Source organism: Hippopotamus amphibius, chromosome 5, assembly GCF_030028045.1.
Source record: "Hippopotamus amphibius kiboko isolate mHipAmp2 chromosome 5, mHipAmp2.hap2, whole genome shotgun sequence".
In the NCBI taxonomy this organism is placed as follows: domain Eukaryota; kingdom Metazoa; phylum Chordata; class Mammalia; order Artiodactyla; family Hippopotamidae; genus Hippopotamus; species Hippopotamus amphibius.
The window spans coordinates 23,968,278-23,990,215 of record NC_080190.1 but is presented as its reverse complement, the minus strand read 5'-3'; the positions used below and the strand labels follow the sequence as shown (position 1 = coordinate 23,990,215).

Genomic DNA, 21,938 nt, shown 5'->3' with positions numbered 1-21,938 from the left:
TTTAGATATAAGGAATTTTGGAATTTTCTCATCACCTGCCAAGAAAAACCCCTTCACTGGATGAGAGTTGTGCAGAATTATTAAGACAATTCTGGATCACTAAGGACAAGGAAAAAAGTCCTCAGGTCCAAACAACTGAGATTATTGCCACTGTGATCTCCCTTAACACAGATGTGGTTATGGCAGATGGAGGAAACGGACATTACTATTAATGTCGTGGAAAAGCTGCTTTACTTACGACCATCCACAGTCCTGGCCTCGAGATGCACAAGATCTGGCTCCTTGTTCGACCCCATCACAGACCTAAAAGGTAGAAAAACATCAACATTAATGAACTCCCAGGTGCCTCAGAGAAACTCAGCTGAGCCCACAGACTACTAAAGTCCATGAGATTCTAAAATCACAATCCTTGGGATAGATCTACTGTATTTACTGATATAGCCTGACAGTAAAATTTCCACTTCAAATAAAACTGATAATGAAACCTTTATTTGATGAAGGCCAGGCTTAACTCTGGCAAGGATATTGTGTGTTATTAACTCAGACTTGCAAATAACTCCCATGCATGTCATATGTAACAATCTCAGTATATTAAACTTTCAAGACTTATCAGGAAGAGGCCAGGCAAGCTGCTTTAACTGGGCGACTTGAACAGTGATTTAAATAGCAAACTGATCTAATTAATGTTTTCATTTGAAATTTGCAAAGCTACCTACTGCTACCCTATGAACAAACTACGTGACCCAACCAATGTGGTGGCAATAACAGCACAAAGCGACCATTCTCTGTATTGCTGAACCCATGGAGTGGGAGATGCCAGCACACTCACTTTATGATATGTGCCGGGAGCCACAAGTGTAAGGAAAACACAAGTCTCTTTTAAAATGCCTTGGAGGCACACATTATTTAGTCTTATCTTGCAGTGAGCCATATTAAATAGAAAATAAGTATTCTGTTATATACGTAATATGGGCCATCATACTCCAAGACTTTCATTCAGCAAGATTAATTAAACTTGGGACTGTCTATCATTTTTTTCATCAGGCTTTGCAGAACATTCATTTAATCTGTTCTGTTTCATACCTTAAAACTAGTGGAAAATAGTAACATACCTTAAAACTAGTCTCCCTCTGCCTCCCCCGAGCTCCTCAGCCCTACCATCCAATCCACGTGAGAAAATGAAGATGTGAAAAACACTCATTACATTCAGGACTCAGTGTGGAACCCAAGACCCATCTCGCTTTTGCTGCCCCATCTCCTGCCACACGGGAAGACATGCCACTTCCTGAAGGTGCCTCATTCCTCTCCTCAGCCCTCTGTGAGCCTCTGCATGTTTTTCTCTCCAGCTTGAAAGGCCCTTGTCCAGTTTCACCTCATCTTCTTTGACTCATTTTAAGACACATCTGAAAGGTCACTTCTTCCATTAACTATTTCCCAGCTATATCAGGAAAACTGCTCTCTTCCTAAGTATTTCTTTTTTAATAAAATTTTGTAAGTTTGCTATAAATAATTATTTTATGTCCTTCCCCATATAAAAGCAGCCCCCCCCCCACATACACACACCAAACTGAGAGCCACTAGAGGAACTTTGTTTTAAACACTTTATATTCACGTGTTTATGAATAAAATAATGCCTGAGCTATAACAGATAGTCAAATGTTGAAAGAAAGAAGGAGGAAATGAAGGAAAGAAAGAAGGTGGGGGAGAAGGGTAGGGAGAGTGTTTAATGGTCTGTGAGCTCTTTGAAATAAGTAAATGAACCATTGTCCTAAGGGCATTCCCAGAACTCTTCTTATTTGAACTCATTTCCCAACTCAGAATCTGATGCCTACCTAGCTTAGTCTCTCTTCATCTTAAGAAATCTCCTTAGGCCCTATTATCACTGACAGCAACTTTTCTTTGATTGATACATGGCCTGAAATTCAGAGCCTATGCTTGAAACATTAAGCTCTGCTTTCTTCTTCTCCCAGGAAGCAGAAATGTCCTAACAAGGGTTTTATAATTTTCCCCCAAGAGACAGGGGGCATGCACTTGGACATTCTACCTGGTTAGAATCTGAACACAGGCGGACAGTGACACTTTAACCGTAATATCAGTCACATACTGGAATGCCTGCTTGTCCAGGGATGGTAGCTCTCTGCTTCCCATAGTGAAGCATTGATTACATTCACAGGTGACCTCTACTGATGAGGCCACAGTCATCAGCATTAACAACAAAAACAAGACAAGTTCCCCTCCTAACAACCCTCAAACTAGAAAGCTCAGCAGGTAACCAGTTTTTGTAAATTATTCTTGGGTAGTAACATGTTGGTCACCTCCCACCTTATCTGCTGCAAGTTTCTTCCTTGAAATGACCAGCACCTATGATGCTGGCATCCCAGAAACTGTGTTGCAACTACCATGCAAACTTAACCTGCCTGGCTTGTGGTTAGTGTTAAGGGGAGTCAAAATGATTACCCTGCATTGAGTCACATCTTTCCATGTGCTCATGACCCCAAATCAAAGTCTCTTAAGATCTTTCATTATTTCTAAAGGTAGGAGCTGTTGTTTCAAGTGACATTTCCTTCCTATTAACTAAAGAAAAGAGACAGGGACAAAACAGAATCCTTTGTCTTTCCAAAGTCTACTGTGGCAACTCCCTTACCCTGCCTAAAAATTTTCTCATGTATAGCAAAACAACTGCAACAAGAAAATAAAACTTTAAAGCCAGACCATGGTGTTTCCAACAATTTATATTTGCTGATGTGCTTGCTCTTTTTCCTAAAGGCCTAAGGGTCCCTCTGGATCTGCAGTCACAGATTATAAAGGATTACTGCTGCTTTTACTTTGTGGCACTGGTGAGTTCTCAAGAGCTGAAGCCAAACAATGTTAAATGTCTGTGGAGGTGCAGGTTTTAATGGTGCTATCATTGACCAGACACTTTGCAGAAACACATCACTGCAGATGACGTGCAAAGTATCATTTTCTAGGCCATTTATATGTTTTAGTTGGAACTGTGGAGTTTAATGGTTGTCTGTATGTTTTAAGACCAATTGTTGTGCTTAATAATGATACTGATGATGGTAATAAGGGGTTGCCAGGACCGGGGAGGGGGGGGGATGGGGAAATGGGGAGAGAAAGGTAAATGTGTACAAACTTTCAGGTATAAGATGAATAAGGTCTGAGGATCTAATGTATAACATGGTGACTATAATTGAGAACACTATTATACAACTGCAATTTGCTAAGACAGTAGAACTTAAGTGTTCTTACACACAAAAAAAGGTAAACATGTGAGGTGATGGATGCGTTAACTCAATTATGGAAATCCTTTCACAATGTATATGTATATCAAATCATCACATTGTACACGAAGTACATCACAATTCTATTTGTCAGTTATGCCTCAATAAAGCATAAACATAAAATGTAATCCAAACTGTTCCACTTGGTGATATCATTTTTGGAGTGAGAGCTCAAGAATGGCTTCAAGTATCTCTTCCAATCGCATAAGTAACCCTGACTTCCGGTACTAAGCACAAAGGTGTGGGCACCTTTGCTTTACGCTTCTAGATTGTCCCGTACACACCCCTGCTGTGGTTTCTAACGGTGTGCTGGATCTCCCTGCATAAATGCTTCTCTTACTTCACTGGGCTCCCAAAAGGCAGGTGCTCTGTTTTTTATCACTGCATTCTCTGTGCTTACCAGAGCAAAGAGAAGAATATTTCCTTAGCAAATACATACAAATTTTTATACTGGTCAATATTTACTATAACATCTAATATATTGGGACATTCAATTCTGCGACTCAGAAAGAATATCTATAAAAATGAGATGAAAACTTTCCATGCAGGATCCTTTAATTATATAAAAAGACAATAGATGGCTGTCTCTTGCATATTTTTATATTGCCTTTATGTCTAATGGGGAAAATGAATTCCCTTCTTGAGCTGAATTTCATGGAAGGTAAGGAACAACCTCATGCCTTTGCACATGCTGGTGCCTCCACCTGGAATAACCTCTTACCCTTCCTCTGCCTTCTTAACTCTCTGGTCTGTGGCTCAGCTGCAGATGAGTGAAGTTGAAAACAGTCTCCCCAGCGGGGCTGCTACTTAAGGCAAGTTGGTTATCCCTTCTGAGACGTCCAGAACTGTGCACATACTTTTGCAGAGCACAAATTGGCCATGTTTCAAGTGGTGACATTTGTCTGTCCCTCTTACTGACAGACAAGCTCAAACTTTTTATATTTCTGTGCCAGACACCATGCATGCCCTATATAGATATTCAATCAATGTTTACTGAATGCTTTTGGATAAAGGAGAAGTACACAGCCAGCCATATCAGCATTTATCAATTTATCTGTATGTGTGACATTTGGTCAGTTACTTAACATCTCTATACTTATTTTATTTTATTTTTTAAGGAGAAAATGAGACTAAAATAAATTTTCCTGGAAATTACATCTTAAAGCACCTAGCAGATTCCCAGCACACAACAAGGATGTGTAGATAGATGGGGGATATTAATTCTCATGTGAAAATTAATACTCATGAAAATTAAAATTAAAGTTGGTAATAAATGGTTCTTGGGATATCATGGGTACCCCATTAGCAGAAATGACTTATCATCATAACTCAACAGACAAAAATACAAGAGTCAACAGCCCAGAGATCAACTGTATGAAAAAATAAAATCACTTATTTATTTAGTGAAACATTCCAATGCCCTATTATGTGGTAAGAACAAGGGCTACAGATTCCCTGCCTTTAAAAGCTTTTGTGCTATTGGAGAGACAGTAATCCAATGAAACAAGGGTTCTAATATTCAAGTTGGTATTGGAAGATGTAGGAGAAATGTCTGGAGGAAAATGAATGTCCTAGAAGCCTTTAGAGTAAATGGGTTGAATCTTCAAAGATATGCAATAATATGATCAATGGATAGAGGGGGTGGGAGAACATTCTCCTTAGACATGAATATCAAGTAAAAAGGGCCCAGGTCAGAGACAGGTTGATCCATAGAAGCATCTATAGTAAGTCAACACGGTGGATCTAAAGTTCTCACAGTAGAGCAGTAGCAGATAACAATGAAAATTTAGGCCCTGTGTACATCATGCTAAGGTTTTGTATTTGATACTAAAGTTATGCACTAAGTTTATAAACAACTGAAAAGAAGAACTTGTGCCTCCATCTATGTATGTGTTGGTCTCTCTGCCCAAGGAAAGTATAAGGTGAAGGCCCTCAGGACATACTAGACTCAGCTCTGTGGACACAAACAAGACAAAGTCAGCCTGATGGATCTCCACTTCCAGTATCTTAAGTTGCTGCTCACATTTAGGAGCTATTCGGGAATAAAATCTAAGGGTTATCATAGTCAGGAATGCAAATAAAACATTCACCCTGATATAGTGCACCATGAAGTTAGCAGTGCAACATCAGCTTCCTGAAATACAATCAGCCAAATGCAGCCTTTGTAGACATTTCTACAGAGAAACTCAAAAATGTCACTAGTTTATCATTCTCCTGGCATTTTGTCTGAGTTTATATCAGCTTAATATACTGCTTAATAAATGCTGTGGAGCCGCAAAATGTCCTGAGATAGATAACTGCCGAGCAAGTATTAAAACATAAATACTGTGATGGGATAGCACCTATTTATTCAGATTTAGATTTGCAGCTAATGGCCAAGGGAGGAATGGGGAGGGATCTGCAGAGAAACAGAGGTTGGGGAGTTGGAGACACCTGCCCTCCTCCTTTTTTGTTTTAGATAGAGCATTTAAGTCCCCGCAGGCTCTCCGTAAACAAAGTCCAGAGAAGCAAGTGGTCCTGTCTGCTACGGAGAGAAGCAGCAAAGTGCCAGCATGTATTATATTAGTGTCTGGATACCCTGATTTCCTATTCTGTAGTCAAGGGTTTCCTCTTCATCTAACACTACAGTTAGGCTCTCAAGATAAACATCATCAGGAAAGTTCCCGCTAATGCAGCAACTTTTACTCCTAAACAAAGCAGCTTAGCCTGAGGTCTCATCTCTTACCCACAGCGGGGAAGTGAGCTAGGGAAAAAAAAAAAAAGGCAGCCTAAAGGTGGCATTTTGACCTCTCCTGTAAGCCTAAGAAACATGCTTGCTTGCTTTCTTCTGGTCTCTGCATGGTCACACTGGTTTCCCAGAAACAAAGGTAGCTACTACAAACAACCAATAATTAGGCAGACAAATAAAAATGGTACTTAGTTTTTTGAATGCATAATGGATACAGAGAATCAGCATGGCCAACAGCCTAAAGCTCATTAAATTCTGCATTTTGTCATTTTTACTCCCCAAGCCAGAAGACTGACTGTTATGTTATATGACATTTACAACAAAATGCAGGAGAGAGAGACAGACAGACAAAAAGAAAGAATGGGTGTCTAGGACAGCAAAGCGAGGAATGGGTGTCTGACCCAAAATGCACGAATACATAAAGCTCAGGAGAGTTGTGGGAGATGAGGATGTCTGTTGCATAAAGTGCTGGATAGAAATAAAGCTAAAAGTTGAAAGAGCAATGAAAATGCTTAGAAGTAAGCAACATATCTCTCGAGATACCAACCATTCTTCTAGACTGGTTGAGGCAAACCATTCCTCTACAGTGCTTCCCTATCCTTTCCCACTTTCCCTTGCTCTCATGTAATGACTTTGCTTCTTACATCATTTGCATTTCCTGTTTCCTACTTATTTCCCCACTTTTATGGCCCCTCCCCATCTCTGTCTTTGTTGTTTCCTGAATACAGATGAGGAGATACAGAGAGACACCAGGGAGCATGACCAGATCATGAGCCTGATCCCCAAACAGAAATGATGGTGCCAGTGAGATATAGAGAAATAAACTTTAAATGATCAAAGAGTGTGGGGTTGAGGTAAAAGAGGAGCTCACGATATTTTTTTAGAAAGGTTTTCTTTTTATCTTTTAAAACTGTAGTGGTACCATGCCCTATGTATATTTAGCAACTTGTTAATTTTACTCAGTAATGTATTTTGGAGACTGTTCCATGCCAGAACATAAAATTAATGAGAGAGATCTCAAACTACTTTATTGCAATCTATTAAATAAAAATACCCAATTTACCTATTGTCTATTGATCAACCCAGAGCAAAAGTGTATGTAAAAGGAAAAAAATGCTACTGGAAATACACACTCAGAATTCATAATGGCAGTCACCTTGGGAGGTTTTACAACAGTGGGGTTTTAATAGTCAAAGGGATCTTTATACTTAGCAGTAACTTTTTAATACAAGAAGGATGTATTTATGCCTTATTTTTAATATTAATAAACTTGTACTATTAATAAAAACAAGAAAATTTCTAAGGCAGGTGTAATCAATGTGTGCAAATTTCAGAGTGCTTACAACTCAGTCACCGCCTTGCTAGAGAGTGCTTGGAAGGCTAAAGCTGTGACAGGAAAAAAAAATGTCAGGGATACCAGGAGGTATGTGTTTGTGCTGAACTTAAATTCAGAGTGAGAGGAGGAAGGTGTGAAGGTCTTGCTTGGGACTGGAGGGGCCATATTAACAGAAGATAAGGAGAGGAGAGAACTTCAATTCCTCTTTCTTTACCTATCTGTCAAGGACAAAGAACTTCAGACTAGAAGCTAGGACAAATATGAGTGTAAAGGAATGGAAACCTAAGTATTCCACCGCTAGAGACAATTTGACCCAGAGAAATTACATTCCATAAGAGAATTCCAAGGGCAGCCATCTCCAAATTTTTTGTTTGAACACAGCAAGTAAGAGAAAAAATATAAGCACGTGTCCAATATATGAGTTGTTAGTAATAAGTTGTGGAAATGCACTAGAGTATTTACATATTAACTTTATAAAATGTACACAAAATAGAAATCAAAATATAACCAAGCAAAAAGTCAGAAATTCTAATATTTTCTCCCCACAGCTCCATGAATCATCGTGTCCGCCCCTGGCGTGTTGCTGCAGGTGGCTCACCATGGAGACCACTGCTCTAGACTAAGGATTCCTGGGGCATCCTAACACTTACTGCTCAGCAGGGCAGACAGCAGCTCCTCAATTAAAATTTTTCATGAATGAATGAATGAATGAGTTTAACAAATATTTAGTGAATACCAACAATGTGCCAGTGGTAGTTCTAGATGCTGAGGGTTTAGCAGTAAATAAAAGACAGGAAAATCCTTGCCCCTCATGAAGTTTACATTTCAATAGAGAAGACTGGGAGTGTATAAATATAAATACATATCAGGTATATATTATATATAATGTATCATTTCTTAAAAGCTGTGTAGAAAAAATATATATATATATAAGGGACTTAAACTACATTAAAAGAAAAACAAACCTATTGTCAAATGGTGTTGATGTATGGCTGGTGTCCATCTGTTAAATGTGGGGTGGATGTCACATAGGGCCTGCAAGGCTGTGCCCTTGTTAGTGTCCTGCTCATCAAGTGTCAACAACTTGGATAAGAATACATAGTGTGTGCCTAGAAAATTCACATATGACACAAATTCAGAAAAATAATAATGTGATAAGAGACAGGGTATGTTAGCCCTGAAAGCACTTTACTTGCCTAAGGTCATAGGGTTAATACATGATACAATCAGATTGGAACCTAGGCTTTCTAATTTCTCTACAACTCCATGTACCATTTGTAGAAAGGATGATAATACTTGATAATAATAGTGTTGTAAAGAGTAAAAGAAAGAGTATGCATAGCTACCACTATTGTAAACAGTATGAATTAAGGGATCCTTTAGAGATGAAAAGACTGTTAGAGAAGAATTAGTCCAAACACTGCATGTCACAATTAAGGAAACCAAGGCTTCAAGAGAGTAAATACCTTGCCCAAGGTCACACCACTCAGAGCGTGTCAGGTTGGAACTACTAACCCAGGTTCTTAACTCACTCGTGATTCATCTCTTGAAAAAAAAATTCCCTTTTCTTTTCAACCCTTTGTGTCTCAGAAAAGTCAGGATTAACTCAAAAGGCAATGTGTGTGTCTTACACTAAAAATATAAAGAGAAATAATGGGAAAACTTCAGACATTCTGACATCCTGCAAGGATTAAATATTGCTGTGGTCTGAACGTGTCTCTCCAAAATTCACGTTTCAGCCTAAGCTCCAAGGTGATGGTATTAGGAGGTGGGGCCTTTGGGGGTGATGAGGTCACAAGGGTGGAGCCCTCATGAATAGGATTAGTGCCTTTATAAAAGAGGACAGAGAAGCTCCCTTGCCCCTTCCACCATATGTGGACACAGTGAGAAGGTAGCTGTCTATAATCTGGAAGAGAGCCTTCATCAAAACCGTTCCATGCTGGTACCCTAATCCCGGACTTCCAGCCTCCAAACCTGCGAGAGAGAAATTTCTGTTGTCCACAAGCCATCCAGTATGTAGAACTTTGTTATAGCAGCCCAAATGGACTAAGACAAATGTACTGGGGAGCAGGGCTGCATGGACCAAGGCATATTTGAGAAGGTTCCATGTTCCAGAGATTAGAAGCAGAATGGATATTAAGTTTAGTTTAGACCCTCTTAAGTATCAGGGCTTCAGCTTGAAGGTGGCTTCTCTATAGTTACTTGCAAAATGACTAATCAATTTTGACCTTTCTTAGAAGCACAGTATCAGTCTCCACAATGGACTGCCAGGTCCCGGTCCTCACTTAAGGCTGATTTATCCATTCTTGAATAGCTTCTTTATACTTTTCCAGTTTATTATGATGCAAAAACATGTTCTTGCTTTGTTGCTGGGTATTGGTACTTCTGAAAAAGTACCTGAGAGGCTACTGATTACCAAGCCCTTAAGGGAAAAGGGAAAGAGATCCGGTCAGTAAAACTTGGAGGGGAGCAAGGGTAGAATAGGGTTAGATATAGGAGGAAATTAGATTTGTCTTCACCACAGATACAAATTCCTAGGGTGTCAAATGGCAGCTATTCTCCTTAGTATTTTATTTATTCACAAAGCATTTCCAGAGTTTTGAATAAAAGTTATGAAGAGATTTGAAGCTGGGCAAATACAGAGATGATATCCTGTGAAAACACTTTGAATGTTGTGCTGGTTTGCCTTTGAACTCTTATTAACTGCTTGGCTGAGGAAACCAAAGTGATGACAGAAAATAAAAAATACACACCTTTTAATTTGCCTTAAAAAAATCAGTACTCCACTGTGGATGGAAACATTTTAAGGTGGTAGAAAGAGAATGGAGGAAAAAAGGAGAGGAGAGAAGGAGAGAAGGGGAGGGGAAATTAGAAAGGAGGGGAGGTGGGGGAGGAAGATGGGAGAACAGGCAGAAAAGGGAGTGGAAGAGGAAGTAGGGAAGAGGAGATAGAGAAAAAGAAGAGTATATGAAGGAGTTGGAGATATGATGATGAGGAGGAGGAGAAGGAAGAGAGGGAGGGTGGAGGAGGAGGAGAGATTGCTTTCTCTGGTGCTATCCTGCAGTGCTCACAGTGTCTTTCCATTAGTTGTCTCCCATCAACTCCCATCCTTGGGAAATATGCTTGACTGCTTTATTATCAGTAGTAGTATAATTTATTTAAATAACACTGGCTTTAAAAAAAATCTAAGTGTAGAAGTAGTATGTGTTCATTTAAAGTACAATGAAAAGTACACCAAAGTATATAAAGGAAAATTAAAACATTTAGAAATAACCACCTTAACATTTTGCTGTTGATCCTTTAGTATTTTTTCCAAGTTAGTGTAGGCATTCCTTTTTTTAAACAATTTTTGCATCACAACATTGACATAACAGAATATTGCAATGCACTATTTTGCCAACTGTACCATAGTCTATTTACTTAACTAACATTCAGACCATGGGGTATCGGTAGGTCTATACATGATACTGTACTGATTATCTTTGTAGGTAAATATCTGCCTGTGAGATGAAATATTTTTATGGTAATTGCCATTTTCTTTCCTTTCACAAGTTGCCTGTTCCTGTTCTTGGTCCTTATACCTATAGAATTTTTTTCACTCATGTTTTTCATTTATAAGAGTGCATAACTGTTTAGAATACTTTATACATTTCCTATACTGCGTTTTTCATATATTTTAAAGTTGGTCAGTTTGGAGCCTGAATTCTTTGTCTTGGGAATTAAAATCACTGTTGAGCAACATAGGTCATTACATTTTATAGAGGTTTGCTTCGTTTTGGGGGGAGCAGCAAGCCTGCATTTTTCCATGGCTAGGACTGAAGAAAAATGCAGAAAGGGAAAAAAGTGTGTGTGTGTATGGGCACATGCACATGTACCCCCAAGTCACCCTCCTTAGGCTGAAGATGTGGGATGCCCAGCTGAACAGAGCAGAGAGCCCGGAACTCCTGGGGGAATCCTCACCTCCATGGCTAATAAAGTGAATGTGTCGCTGGGAATATGTATTCCCTTCTGAGTTCTTCATTCCAGGTCAGACTTTAAAACGTTCCTTTAAGAAGAACTTTATGAGGCAGAGAGGTCTTGCCCTGAATGAGTAGGTGGCACCTTAATGCCTAATAAGAATTATTTGAACACAGGCTCAGTGCCAAAGCACAGAGATTCCTGAGGTGAAGAAGAAATAAAAAGACATAATCCAGAACTGGACTTATTCACTGTCTTTTCTGGTCACCTCATGGATTGAGCAATTAAATTATGCTATAAATAAATAAACTGTCAAATGGAAGCAATTATTCCTTAAGAAGAATTTCAAGGAATACACATGTGAGATGATCTATATGGAAATTTCCATTAGAATACCACGGTAACAATTGCTGCAGGCGAGATTGACTGATAAATCCTAAAGCTAGTGAGCAAAACATACAGCCTCAAAATATCTCTCAGCATATTTAATGACCATGGTAATTTTGACATATATTCACACAGTTTTTGATACTCCTTCCACCAGGAGCTAGAGCTTGATTCTCCTTCCCTGGAGTGGGAACTGGACTCAGGGACTTGCTTCTGACAGACAGAGACTGGAGCAGGGAAAACAGCACCTCCACAATGGAGAAACCTGGCAGATAGCACCTCAGTCAAGCGATCAAGGTTACCATCAGTGGTAATTAGGACATACTGGTATCTTTCACTCTTTGATGTGACGTCATGAGGATGGCACACCTTTTCTGTGATTTTTCCTCCCAATTGCATATGACCCTGCAATCATGAGAAAAAAATCAGACTAACCCAATTTGAGGAACATTCTACAAAACACCTGACTAGCACGCTTCAAAACTGTCCAGGTTGTCGAAGACAAGGAAAGACAGGAGATATGAGGAGACGATGAAAGATATGACAAATAAATTCAATGTAGGATTCTTATTTGGATCCTGGATGGGAAAAAAAAGGATATTAGTAGAAAACCTGGAGAGATCCAAATAAAGTCTTCAGTTTAGCAGATAGTATCAAATTAATGTTAATTTCCCAGGTATGAATATCACACCATTGTCATGCCAAGATGAGGGAAAGGTATATGAGAACTCTTATTCTTTGTAATTCTAAAATTATTTCAAAATAAAAAATTAGGGTAAGAAAACTATACGCAAATATCAGAAGGATATACTCAATTATAGAAAATCTACTATAAATAGGACCTGGATCTGTTTTAACTAAATCATTGTCATCACAAGGAATGGCTTGGTCCTGCTGTCATTTCATTCCGTAAAGCAGGTAAAGTACTGTTTCATTTCCACTGTCAAGAGTTTATGATTCATAGATCTCAACAATCACAAAAGATGAAGTTATACGATTTTTCAAAGAAATGTTAAGATCAGAAAAATGGCTATTGTTACTGGGATGTTTTTACTCTCCATTTGTTTAGAAGTAGAGAACAATGTGGACAGCCAGAGTCTTTATTTATTCTAGGGCTGCCCTGGTTACCATGGGAAGAGCCTGATTTCAGCCAACAACATAAATACGTTGGGCCCAGGATTGAAATTCGAGGTCAGATGTGAGCTTTGGCCATACGCTATGGCTGATTTGGATTCCTCTCTTAAGCATCTTGTTTTCCTTGGCTACTGAATTACTCAGGAAGGCTAACTGCTCATAGGAGGCACATGGAAGAGCGAGTTTGTTCTCTGGGTTGGTGATGCAGAAGCTATCCCAGGCACATAAATATTCTAACAAGTTTCATCTTGTCACAATAGAGTCATAAAGTTGCTCTGTTCAGCACAAGATAATGGCTTTGTAATTCAATTATTGGTGGTATTTGTCTTCTGGGATTTATCTGCCTTAAACTTCAGCACTCATGTAAAACCCTTTACCATAAATCTCATAAATGCTGCAGCAAGTTCCATTCCCCCCACCCCAGGGCACATTTTGCCATGCCTGTGGAAACCTTGACAGCTTTCTCTAAATTATGGAATCACTCTGTTTAGAGGTGTTGATGTTTTAAGTGCCAGAGCCAACAATAAAAAACAGTGGGACTAGTCTATTTCCTCTAGTTATTGTCTTTAGAGGAAGATAGATCTGAATAGACATATAGACAAAGTTCCATTCTCAATCCAAAGGGCTGTTTTCAGCCACTTACTTACAATTCTGTAGAAGGGATTCCTGCAAGTCAGAAGTCAGATATGATGAGCCCTAAAGTTTCTAAGAATCCTGACATTCTGATGCATAAACACGTCAGGGTTAGTCCTCTACAAGAATTCACCAGTCTTACAGTTGCTTTCAGGGTCTTCCTCGGCCCACTCTGCATTTCATTCCTAACCAGTCAAATGAGCCAGATTCTGGTCTCCACTACCCTCCTGTCTAGAATTCACCATTCCACACCTCATTAGTTATCTAGTTAGACAATCCCATCTAACTTTTGATTTGAAAAATAAATATCTATGGTTTTCTCATCTCCAGTATCCATGCCTCATTTTTCACTCATTCCACAAATATTTATTGTGCACCCATTTCATCAATTCTGAAACGCTTTTTTTTTTTCATTTTAACATCCCTTAAATCAGTAGGTGTCTTAACAGTCATTAAAATGATAAAGTTTAATCAGCAGAATTATTTTGATAGATACACAAAATAAGGGTACATCTTCATTTAATAAAATTTTAGATTTGAAGTTACATGGTATGCACCAGGGACTCTTCTGGGCACTTCAATATCCTATATTTTTGGTAAATTTCTTCTCATCTTTGGCCTATTAACAGATAAATCCCCTTACTTAGGAACCATTCCCTAGAGACCCAACCTCATCTAATTTAATATGAATATATTTGTGTGTGCATGTGTGAATCTTTTCCTTTCTTTTTCCTCTTTCCCATTCCTCTGTTTCAACATAAAATGTGTTGAAGGTGGCTAACTATACACATCAGTATTTTAATTACAGAAAACAGAAATGGGAAATACAACTCACTAGAAGAGGAATGTCACCCAAAGACAGACATGTGGGCACTGTTTTTTCATCTTTTTAGGAAGGCTTTTATCATGTTTTAAGTTGTATGGGGGGTTCTCTCATGCTAGGTAGACACATAATTCTGTTTGGGTTTTCATTTGGAAGTCATACATGATGTGCACAGGTGCCAAGTTTTCAAGCGGTAGTCTGCGGTGACTTTGTATGGGATTAACTTGGCTAAGCTGCAACTATGTTTTCCAAAGTCTCTGTATGGTTTCCAGTGAGAACTGACTGAAAGGAAACATGTGTAAGATTTGGAAAACAGGAGGGAAAGCCATTTCACTCTGAAGGTCTTTTTGCCTAGAGGTGGTAGGGAGGCAGTGTAGAAGGGCTGGTAGGTTCTATCTAGTTTGTCCTTGCTCTTCCTTTCCAAATTGCATGTCCAGCTTTTCTTCTAGGCTGCCAGTCTCATGACCTTGGGCCCCAAGCCAGATGCTTAGCTGTAAACTCACAGATGGGCAGCTATGCAGAGGCAATATCCTTCCATAGACTTCTGGAGGGGCTCCCTTTGCAGCCTCACCTCAGGAGCTGCAAAAGCCCCCTTGAGGGCAGGGACTGTTTCCCCTATCTTTATGGCCAGGAGTTAGCTCTGAAAATGACTCAACTGATGTAAATTGAGTAACATGAGAGTTTTCAAATATTTGAGAATCTACAAAATAAAAGAGTAAGCTGATTTTCTATCCATTGGTCCAAACTCTGGGGCAACAAAAAAGTAAAATGCATGCACACATTAAAAATGCCCATTGAAAACATAAATGATTAAACTGAATATAAAAATGAGATGGCCACATTTCAGAAACTCAGTACTTAACTTGTCCCTATTCCTCTTTTAAATAATAGTTAATATTTATTCACGTACAAGGGTGAGTCAAAAATTATCCACACTCCAATTATATTAAAACTTCTGTTGGCTGCTCTGTCTTATCAGTGCTTTCCGTTCAAGGCTACTGTCTCCCCAGTCACTGCTGTACAGGTGTGAACGTGTTATGTCAATTCATTTGTAACTGTGGTGCGAGCAAAAATGGATGCCCCACTTATGATTTGCATGAAAGAAGAGCAGTGTGTAGTGACTAACTTTTTTGTGGTCTGAGGGTGTGACTCAAAAGTCAACCTTAGCTGGAAAACTGATGCTTACAGTTTTCTGGGATTCTCAAGGGCCAGTATCGGAACATTATCAGGAAAAAGGTTCAATAATCAACAGTGCTCATTACAGTGAGATGCTTATTGAAGAGCTGAAGCCTAAACTTTGGATTAAACACAGAGGACTGCTATCCAAGGGCCTTGTTATCTTGCATGACAATGCACACCCACACACTTCTGCCCACATTGTTGACACTGCAAAAATTTTGTTTTAAGGTGTTAAAGCATCCTCCCTATAGTCTTGCTCTTGCTCCATTGGACTTTCACCTGTTTGGTCCCCTGAAAGCAGCCCTACAAAGACAAAGATTCACTTCTGATGAAGAAGAGAAGACAGTGGGGCATTCGTGGCTCGCAGCTCAAGGGGTAGTCTCAGCCTAAAACAGTTTTTAATGAGGGAATACAAAAGCTTGTTGACAGATGGACAAAGTATACTGAAAAGCAAAGAGATTACATAGAAAAATGATATATTTGTCTTTTCTAACAGTTAATTTAAATTCTACAGCCAGAGTGTGGATAATTTTTGACTTACCCTTGCATTATGTATTTAGAGTTTAACCTGAAATCTCATTTTAATCCTGACAACAAATATATGAGGAAGACTATTATAATGACCATTATACGGATGAAGATGATAAAGCTTAAAGATGTTAATTAAATAGCTCATTGTCACACACCTTGAAAATAGGATTCTAACAACAGCATTCTGACTTCAGAGCCCTCACTCTGAAACACCTGACACCATCTCTCACTGACTAAAGGAAACATACAAAAGTGGACGATGATTAATTGAGCAGGAGAAACCACATACACAGACACTGGACAAACCTAGAGGCTCCTGAACTTGAAGGCTAAGTGAGGTTTGATCACTATGGCATAAGTCATTTTTTTTTAATATTAGTCTAAATTAGGAAGCCATATTATGAGGATTTTTCGCTCTCTTTCACTCTTTCACTTCTATCTCTTGTACCCTGCCAACAGAAGAGTTCTTAGTGGAAATCTAGAGAAATGACTGAATCTCAGTTGCTCAGAGATAGAGGAGCTACAGTCCACAGAGACAAGAAGTCATCAAGATAAGGAGGACAGGAATCAATGATGGCCATTACAGAATGAGGGTCACAAGAAAAGTGATGGGCTCACAGTGCAGCAGGGGAATTTAACTTAATTTATAGGGAAAACCTGCTAATCATAGTAAGAGATTAAGAAGTGGATGAAGGTGCAAGTGGGTAGCGGAATAGCACTCAAGTGGAGCTCATTAACTGGGGGGAAGAAAAAGATACAACATCAGGACTCTCAAGGATAATGAAAATCCTCTTATCCAGCATGCCTAGCATAGGTACCAGAAGTGCCCCAGTGCAGCTCTTGGTGTGTGAGCTCAGGGATGGCTTCCTGCTACTTCTCCCTGCTCCTTACCCAGGCCACACACATGGTTCAGCTCAGAGGCTCAGAACCAGAACAGACTGCGTGGGAGGATGCAGAGTATGAGAGAAGAGAGTAAAGTCCGTACTCCAAAGAAGGGAGGATTCTAAGTTCCCCTCCTGATTTCCGTATTCTGGACTGTGTAGAGGATCTGGCAGTGTCCAACAGCACAGCCCTGTGAGGGCAGTCTAGGAGACAGCCACTCTGCTTTTGTTTAAATTCCTTTGCTAACACGGATCTCATGACTCCTTAAGACAGTCTGTTGAGCTAATAAACAACCTACTGCATAGAAAAGTGTTCCTTTTACTGATCTAGAATTCCCTCTCCCCCTCCTTCAATATATACTTTGATGGTTTCAGTGACTTAGAAGTCTAATCTTTTCATGCTGGAAGGAAAAACAGGTCAACTATTATGGTTCCATGATAAAGTCCATTTAAGATGAGTTTCAATCGGAGGTTTATGTTTGTGCATATACATGTATATGTGTACTTGATGAATTTCACTACTGTGTGTGTGTGTGTGTGTGTAAACACTATGGTTTCTGCTATTCCATTTATTGTACACAAGGTAGAAATATGTTAATGACAGTCTTGGTCCTTAAGGAACTTATCCTCCAGCAGGGGATGGAAATTAGGCAATAAATAGAAAGAGCACATACTAAGTGCTAAGTTACTTAATAATAATTATAGTAATATGCCATTTTGATTCTCAAAATAAGCCTTGGAATAAGGAAACTGAAGCTTAGGCAGGTGAAGCAGTTTATCAGGATCACCCAGGTAGTAAACAGTGAGGCTCAGATATGAAGCTGCACATGTTCTCTCTAAGCCTGTGCTCTTTTAATCAGTCCCACAACGCAGACCTGTAATACAACACATGTATGAACATTACATTTTATTAATGGCATAATCACATTTAAATTCAAAGAAAAATATTCTCCTTGCCTAACAAGAAGCAGGAACCAAAGAAGGCTACATGGTAGAGGCAGCCATCAATATAAGACCACAAAGGTCTGATATTGTGGTCCTAATAATGACAAAGACCCTCACACATTATCTTGGTATTCAAAGACCAAAGCTGTCCTGATACATAGTAGGTACGAAAATTAGTCACTGCAAAAGCAAAGATGTTTATCTGCAGGTAAGAGTATGTACAAAACCACAGAGACAAGAGGTACAGACTGGTCCACAGACTAACTAGCACTTAGAATAATTTACCTGGCCTTTTGGAATTTGGCACACAGAATTGGGAGCATGGTGGCTGGGTCAGAAAACATACATTTGAACCCAGGTTTGAGAATTCTTACTCTTTTCAATTTTACATATGTTGTAAACAATGAGGAATGAGACAAACACTTGATAAGGGAAATGCTAACACAATTCCTTAGGCAGTAGTTATGATATGAGGAGATGGATGAAGGGGCTTTTTCTTTATTCCTAGTGAGAGGGAAAGGGGATGCTGAACCAGTGTAACATTAGGGAGAATGGAAGAGGGGGTGGACAGGTATAACTTCACTGAGGTAGAACTGATGGGACTTGGAAACCCAAAGATTTAAGAGTGAATAAGAGAACAGAGTTGAATATGACTCCAAGGCACTAAGGCTGGGATGTAGGGAATACAGAAATATGGAAGCCTATAGAAAAAGTTGATTTTGAATGGTTGGATGTTCCACTGCCAACTCACATAAAATTGAAAGTGAGTGATGGTGTTTTTAAAATGTTCTCTGCAGAAAATGACTGGCTTTCACAGATGTGGGTGAAGGATGAGGCAGAGAATCTTTAATAGCTATAAACCCTATCTAATCTAATACTATCAAACACAGTATCACATTTTCTCGTTATTTTGAGAGCATAGAGTTTTACTTTATATACTCAATTTTACATATATATGTATACACACACATATATATATACACACACATATATATATATATTTTTTTGGTAACATCGTTAGACTTTACCCCTTGGCAATGGAAAAGTAGGCAGAATTCTCTTATTATTGAATCCATTAAAACCATCTGGGGAAAGAGAAAAGGGTTAGTCATCTCATGCCAAATCCCCTCCAAGTCCCTTTGGTGAGTGGCTTAGAAGTCTTGGAGATGCTGTGTTGAATGCCAGCATATCTGAAGGAGGAAGAGGAAGGGTCATGGTGACCTGGTGAACATAAAATAAACTATCAAAAGCAAAATAAAATGCTGACATTGGCTCGGCAGCAATATTCAATAAGGACTAAATGATGAGCAATATAGTGATACAAGTCAGCAGAGTGAGAAACTATTTTAAGACCCGGAGTGTTTTCTGACTATAGCCAGATATATTAACAAAAGTTTATGGGTCTGCCTTTTGTGCCTGAGGTTAGATGAGAGGACCTTGGGTAGGAAGTGATGACTTCATATATAACTAAATCACTTTGCTGTATACCTGAAACCAACACAACACTGTAAATCAACTATATTTCAATAAAAAATAAAATGCCTTCGGAAACAAAAAAAAAAAGGAAAAAAAGAAAAGAGCTGATGACTTCAATGAGTCCACTGAGTATGGAACTGGAAGTATCCTTGTATCCCTTGGCTATATAATACAGCTGTCATATGCCCCCCTGAGGGACATCACTGAAACAAAGATGGCATTCTAGAATAACAAAAGGTTCATTGTTGAGCTGACTCTTAATTTTCCAAGTGTGAATTTATCACAGAAAATATGTAATTGCCATTCAGCTGTCCCTGTTTCCAGCCAGCCCCTGGTATGTCAGAACAACATAATCAATAAGGTACATCTGAACCTATTTTTAATTAACTGAAACAGTTCTAAGATTGCCTTGTTTTTTGCATAGATAATAGATCACGGAGTGGTTTATAATGAAAACTGCCTTCCATTGCTTTGTCCTAAACTTGAATCAGATCCCAAAAAACCACATTCATCAACCTCTAATAGAGCACTTGGCTTTTGGCAGAAGCTTCACTTATTCGAGGCATTTGGGTACCACTGATCCTCCATTCCATGTTCTTCTTCAGTGTCAAACGCAACACCTTGACTCTTACGTATCAAACTGTTAAACTAACAGTTATTATGGGGATACAGGTGGAAAATAAGTCTTGAATTTTGAGCTGATCTTTACTATTGCAAGCAAGAGCCATGGACCCAGATAGACCAAGTTTCAAAACCTGGCTGTATTACATTTTATGTTGGGTAAACTACATCACTTTTCTTTTTCATCAAAGTGAGAGTAAAAATCCCTACCTCACAATCTTGTTATGAGAATCAGATGGCACGATTTATCACATGCCCAGACCATTGTATACAGTTATTTAACAAATACAAATCCCTGGTATGGAACATTATTGTGCTGACACTCAGTTCTCCCATTTGTATTTTTTCCCTAATGAAAATCTATCCTTCTATTTTATGATAAAAAAATCCTTTTTGTCTCCTTTTTAGAAATCTTCTCTCCTCCAACCTTGAGCCATGCAGTTTGACTGGGACTCAACACCATCTCCTACTTCAGTTTCCCAGGGAAGATACGTGTCTGACCTACATGAGTTATGCAGACCACTGGGAGTCAATCCCTGAAAACATGAGGAAAGAGGCAGACTGGTTGGACGGAGCTTCCAAACTGTTACACTAAAGCTGATGATGTCCATCATTGCTCTGAATGCGGAAAGTCAACCTGAGGATGAAGCCAACATGAGGGAAAAACAAAACTAAGAGATGTAAAAAGTCAGCTACTATTAATAATATTACTATTAGCCAGTAGGAACTTAATATAATTCTTAGGTGCCAGGCATATAACCAACTCACAAGAAATATCTCATTTGATTAAGTTGGTATTAATTATCTTCACTTTACAGAGGAAAAAAACTAAGGCACATGACTGAGGCATAACTTCCCCATGACCCCTTACTTAGTAAATGGCAAAGCTAGAACGCACACCTTAGTACCTCTGAGCCCCTTAACCTCCAGGCTGTACTACGTCCCAGTATAACTGACTTCTGACATAGTAAAGAACAAGACTGCTACAGCAGTTAGTTGAATAGAAAGACACCTATTCTATTAAGGGCAATATTGTGCTAAGATATGTTTTGTAAGATGCCCTAAACATGTAGATCGGTTTTGGAAGCAATTTAAACTCCTTGGAAGAAAGTTCATGTGTATGTCAGTATGATAGTACTACCAACAACCACCGTGAACATAAGGATAAACTCTTACACTCCATAACTGTTTTACAATTGCCAGGGGTGGCATCACTACTGCCACCCAAAATAAAGATATTTCTTAAGTGTACTAGGTGATGAGGAAAAGATATGACTTCATCTTCATTTTTCTCCATGGAAACACTATGTTATTACCCAGGGTCACTCGTCAATTCAATTTAGCACTAGAAAAGATCCCCTCAGTGCCCTCTACACTCCCACAGCCAGGCTTCAAATAGAAATGATTAAAAAGAGCTTCTTTCAATCAAGCTTGCTGAATAATCTTAGATACCCCTATAGTTCTTATATAATTTGAAGCAACTGATTTCCAGGGGTCTAATAAATATTGCTTTGAATGACCCCTTTTCTGCCAGCCTTAGGAAGTTGCTCAGAGTCAGAAAATACAAACCATGTGGCCAGAGACTAAGAGATTTCATCAACAGTCATGTGCACTGTGCAATTTACAAGGTCTTACGCTTTCTTTAGAAAAACCAACAGAGCTTAAAGAACCCAAGGGGGCCATTTGCCAAGTCCAATTGGAGAGATACACTTGCAGATATGGTGGCCAAAAGAGCTTTGGGTTTTCTCTACTCATATGCCTGAATGGGCTGGATTTCCAGGGCTCAAAGCTCCAGCCCAGAAACAAAAATTCTAAGAGGCCAAGACAACAGAGTTCACTGATTTAGTAGCTCATGGGCTTTGAAGCCATTCTGCCTGCATTTGAATCCTGGCTCTGCCACTTTCCGGCTGTGTGACCTTGGCTAAATTACTTGACCTCTCCATGCCACAAGTTCCCAAACTGTTAGGGATGGTAATGCAAAGCTTACTTCATAAAACTGTTCTGAGGATTAAATTGCTTAATT

General features: G+C 39.1%; 1 protein-coding gene across 4 annotated transcripts in view; it reads right to left on the bottom strand.

Annotated features, from left to right (window-relative positions):
* SORCS1 (sortilin related VPS10 domain containing receptor 1) overlaps positions 1-21,938 on the bottom strand; it is a 497,412-nt gene that overhangs the window by 132,603 nt on the left and 342,871 nt on the right. For all 4 annotated transcript variants that reach the window (XM_057735386.1, XM_057735384.1, XM_057735383.1 and 1 more), the window contains exon 6: positions 239-303. In XM_057735386.1, coding sequence (XP_057591369.1) covers positions 239-303 — 65 coding nt within the window. The remainder of the gene's footprint in view (positions 1-238; positions 304-21,938) is intronic.